General features: G+C 33.9%; 1 protein-coding gene across 1 annotated transcript; it reads left to right on the top strand.

Annotated features, from left to right (window-relative positions):
• The first annotated feature begins 1,666 nt into the window (after nt 1–1,666).
• Nucleotides 1,667–3,367, top strand: LOC126736319 (uncharacterized). The gene is made up of 2 exons (XM_050440615.1): nt 1,667–1,891; nt 2,662–3,367. Exons 1-2 carry the CDS (start codon nt 1,783–1,785, stop codon nt 3,279–3,281), a joined length of 729 nt encoding a protein of 242 aa, XP_050296572.1. The 5' UTR covers nt 1,667–1,782; the 3' UTR covers nt 3,282–3,367.
• The last annotated feature ends 1,182 nt before the right edge of the window (nt 3,368–4,549 follow it).

Below are 4,549 nucleotides of genomic sequence, written 5' to 3'. Positions count from 1 at the left end.
CACCACCTTAGCTTTTATATGCGGTAACTTTAACACGTTGATGGACGCCGACGGGCATTCCCGTCTTTGCTTAAAACGCGTCAGTGGGCACTTTGAAAATTGGACGGGTGATTGGACGGATGAACCGTCTTCCACTTATTTATGCTTATATGACATCGACGTGGTTTCCCGTCGTATTTTCATATAAATGTATTAGTAGTGTCCTACTAGACATGCAAATTTTATTAAAAGAAGTTGATTGGTTTGCTATTTTTGGCAAAATCCGTTTGTGTTCCTGAGTGACTTTGCTCCCACCTCGCCGCGTAATTAGGTGGGAATTCTGCGCGGTAACTCATGCACATGCATGCGGTTTATTATTATCGGTCAAACTGGGATATTGTTTTTCTTTCTTGCGGTGTGTTTTTGTGTGGTGGTAATATCTTACGTTTGGCTTGTATGTTGTTTTTTTGTGTATGCAAAGTCTACTGGTGGAAATATTGTGCTATATTTTTACCTTGTTTGGATTGAAATTATTTGTGTTTTTTTGGTTAAGTACCAAAGCGTGTGCATTCCACAGAAATGGACAAAAAACTCAAAAAACAACTTCTGGAGTGGTACGACGAAATTCCTAGTGTTGACGATAATTACCTTGATGACGGCGATGACAATAATTCAAATTTATCAAGGGAGAAATTTAAGCAGAGGGAGAGTTTTAGTGAAGACGATAATGATTCTGTTCGGGATCCAAATTATGAGTTGAGTGATTCGGACTTGGAAGCGAACGTAGTGAGGGGTAGATTTTGTCCTGATGGTATGTTTTTATTGTGACAGCTAATTTATAGTATTTTTAGACGGTCATCTGGATGTTTTGGAGGCCGATGTATTGTCGGATATATCAAATGAGGCCTTGAGAAATCACAATCCGTCAAATGAAGATAGTGATGACGACCGTAGAACCGCAGAAAGTAGGTTTCTTTGTAAATCGCAAATTTCATTACCCCTTATATATTTTTTTTTCAGCTCAAGATGACAGTGAGGGTATAGGGGACGATAAAGAATGGAGTGGTATTGTAAAAGAAAATATTGATTTTATGTTCGATAATAGTCAATCTGGGCCAAAGTAGTCATTGGATGATTTTGATCCACTTCAGACTTTTCAGGTATTGTGGTCTGAAGAAATTTGGAACTTACTATTGGAAAAAAACTAATGAATATGGTAGAAAGGTATTTCATGCAAATAGACCTAAAAGAAGGTACGAGCGTTTTAAATCTTTTAGAGAAATTACTTTATAACTTATAGTGGAACTAAAGAAGTTTTTTGGGCTTTGTTTATTGGCTGCGCACGTAAAATGCCGAGAAAGTAGACAAATCTTTTCCTATGACCCTATGCATTATCATCCTATATTTCTCGCCACAATGTCTGGACGTAGATTTGAGCAAATACTTGAACTGTGCAAAAAATGATAAAGAGCAAAATAATAATTTATATAAAATAAGCGCTCTCGTAGAGCTTTTTATAAAAAATTCACAAAACGCTTTCTATCCCCAAGAAGCTTTGTCACTAGACGAATCGCTTTTATTATTTCGCGGAAGACTGAAATTTCGTGTATATATCAAGAATAAAAAATCTAGATATAGAATCAAATTTTATGAGCTTTGTAGCAGTGATGGATAGCTAGATGGCGCTGCGAAGTGACTAGGACGATTGTAGTTTGGTCTCCTAAATTTTTTTAATTAATTGTGAATCAAGTGCCAAAAAATATTTGGAGTGTTGTGTAATACATTGTGCAAGAACCTGTAATCATGGTTAAGCAAAAATCTGAAGATTTAAGCAGCAAACAAGCAGCGGAAATACAAAAACTTACGGAGAGGTTAGAAGAAATGGCGCTAAAATTTGACACGCAACTGAAAGGTTTTAAAAAAGATCTTGGGTTATCTACCCTTCGTGCTCGCCCCTATACCGTTCTCGCTCGTCTTTGGATTCTTTTATTTTTTTTTGTTTTTCTTTTTGCCCAGCTTCATAGCCACTCGCTAGTTCATTGTAAAATGCATATATTGTCCCTTTTGATTTTGGTATGGACCTTATTGTAAATACATAATATTACGTTTTTTAGAAAATAGTTTATTTAGGAACACGGGTTGTACAGCACATGTACAAGTAATCTATGTACTTGCATGTGTATCGTTTTTTTTTTTTATAAAAATCGCGTTGCACTCCGATTACCAAACAAATTGTTGTAATTTTGAATTATTTGTATATTCATGAAATTTAGTTTCGTATATTCTGTAATAATGTTTAATAATTTTGAATGGTAATAAAAGTATTTTTTTTTTTTTTTTTTTTTTTTTTTTTATATGTACTAAATTTAAAAATTTATAGATTTTCCTATATTAGAACACGTGGCTAAATGTGCCAAGCACAAGGCCAAAAAACGAAAAAGAAAAAAAATTATAGAGGAAAAACAGGAGATGATGATGAACGAACGGAACTGGAATTTTTTTAATTAATTGTGAATCAAGTGCCAAAAAATATTTGGAGTGTTGTGTAATACATTGTGCAAGAACTTGTAATCATGGTTAAGCAAAAATCTGAAGATTTAAGCAGCAAACAAGCAGCGGAAATACAAAAACTTACGGAGAGGTTAGAAGAAATGGCGCTAAAATTTGACACGCAACTGAAAGGTTTTAAAAAAGATCTTGGGGCTAGGACCAGAGGGAAATCAACATCCACCGATTTTTCCGAAGACATAGAGGCAGTTGTCTCTTTAAACAAAAGGTTTCAAGACTTTGAAAAATCAGTTTTGGATAGCATTGAAAACCTTAAGTCGGATATTGCGTCGCTAAAGCAAACCAATACGCTGTGCATGTCAACAAACCAGAACAGTATTTTACTGCACGGTATAAATGAACTACAAGACGACCTATATGCCTTTGTTATTAAAACAATTTCAACCAAGATTGGTGTTAAAATTACAAAGGCCGAAATAAATTTTGCTCATCGCATTGGACAGAAAAAAGCAAATTCCGAGAAGCCCAGGCCGGTGTTAGTATCGTTTTGCCATAGGTGGCTCCGGGACGACGTGTTTTTTAATAAAAAAAGGCTAAAAGGTCAACCTATTCTAATAACCGAAGTTCTAACTCCTGAGGTGGGTAAAATTTTTAAAATCGCGAGAAATAAATATAAAAACTTGTGCTGGACTTCTAGGGGTAGAGTGTTTGTGATGGTAGAAAACCAAAAGTTTTGTGTCGACTCCGAAAAAAAGTTACAAGACCTTGTTAATGAGTGTGTGATTGCCGATTAAAACTAAAAATAAAGGTACGTTTAATGATTATGTGTACTTACAATATGATAGGTACTTTAATTTCAAAGGTGATTATTTTTTATTGGTTTTGGTGGTCATAAAAAGCATTGCTTTGCAGTGATATTTTTATTTCTAATCACTTGATCGGTTTATTTGTAATTTATGCTTGCGGGACCAAAGTGCTCTCTTATCATTATGGTAGAGCTATTCTGTTTTTACTTAAGTTCTTTAGGTCTATCATCGGGATTTATTAGGAATAGGTATGTGCTTAATATATATTTTTTATTTTTTGTATTACATTTGGGGAGTGGTTGGCTTTCTATATGGCTTTTAATGGGCGGAAACTTTGGCGAGCGCGGTCGGTGGGGTGGTTTGGGGTATTTATTCTGTGATGGCGAATGATAGTACCATGCAAGATCAGCAGGTGCACACTGTGTTCAGTGTTAGTCACGTAAACATACGTTCTATAAAAACAGGCTTTGATGAATTTGTAAATTATGCCTCTGACTTTAATTTTGATATATTGGGGATTTCAGAAACATGGCTTACTCCTGAGGATAACACTTTATATTTTAATATTCCAGGATACAATTTTTTAAGAAAAGATCGGTGTTCTCGTGGAGGAGGTTTGGGCATTTACGTAAAAAAACATATAAAATTTTCGTTAGTCACATTTGAAGATGCCACAGATGACTTTGAGTATCTCAGTTTTAAATTTACGTTAAATAAAAAAAATATCCTTGTTACAAACTTATACAAGCCTCCTTCTACGAATACATCTAGGTTTCTTGATTTTTTTGAGGACATGTTAAGTGTCTCTGTACCATATTATGATAGTGTAATTCTTTTTGGTGACTTTAAAATAGACTTATTAAAACAAACTACAATTACTCAAAAATTTAAAAATACGTTAGAAACATTTAATCTTTCTCAGAAAATAATGGATCCAACTAGAATAAATATTTCCTCAAATACATCTACCCTTTTGGATCTAATAATAATTAGTGATAACCTTGAATACATGAATGCCAAATCTGTATACATGCCAGGGAGTGTAACTGATCATAACCTAACATATATAGAGCTAAATATTCCTAAATATCAAGCATACAAAAAAGTTATAAAATATCGTGACTATGCAAAAACTAATACCATAGCTTTTAAAAATGAGGCAGAACAACTCCCGTGGCATGATATATATTATACTTATAATATTAGTGAAAAAATTGCAATACTAAAAAATAATATTACTTACTTAATTAATAAAT

This window comes from Anthonomus grandis, chromosome 5 (genome assembly GCF_022605725.1).
Source record: "Anthonomus grandis grandis chromosome 5, icAntGran1.3, whole genome shotgun sequence".
In the NCBI taxonomy this organism is placed as follows: Eukaryota; Metazoa; Arthropoda; class Insecta; order Coleoptera; family Curculionidae; genus Anthonomus; species Anthonomus grandis.
This window is presented reverse-complemented; position numbering and strand designations above follow the sequence as displayed.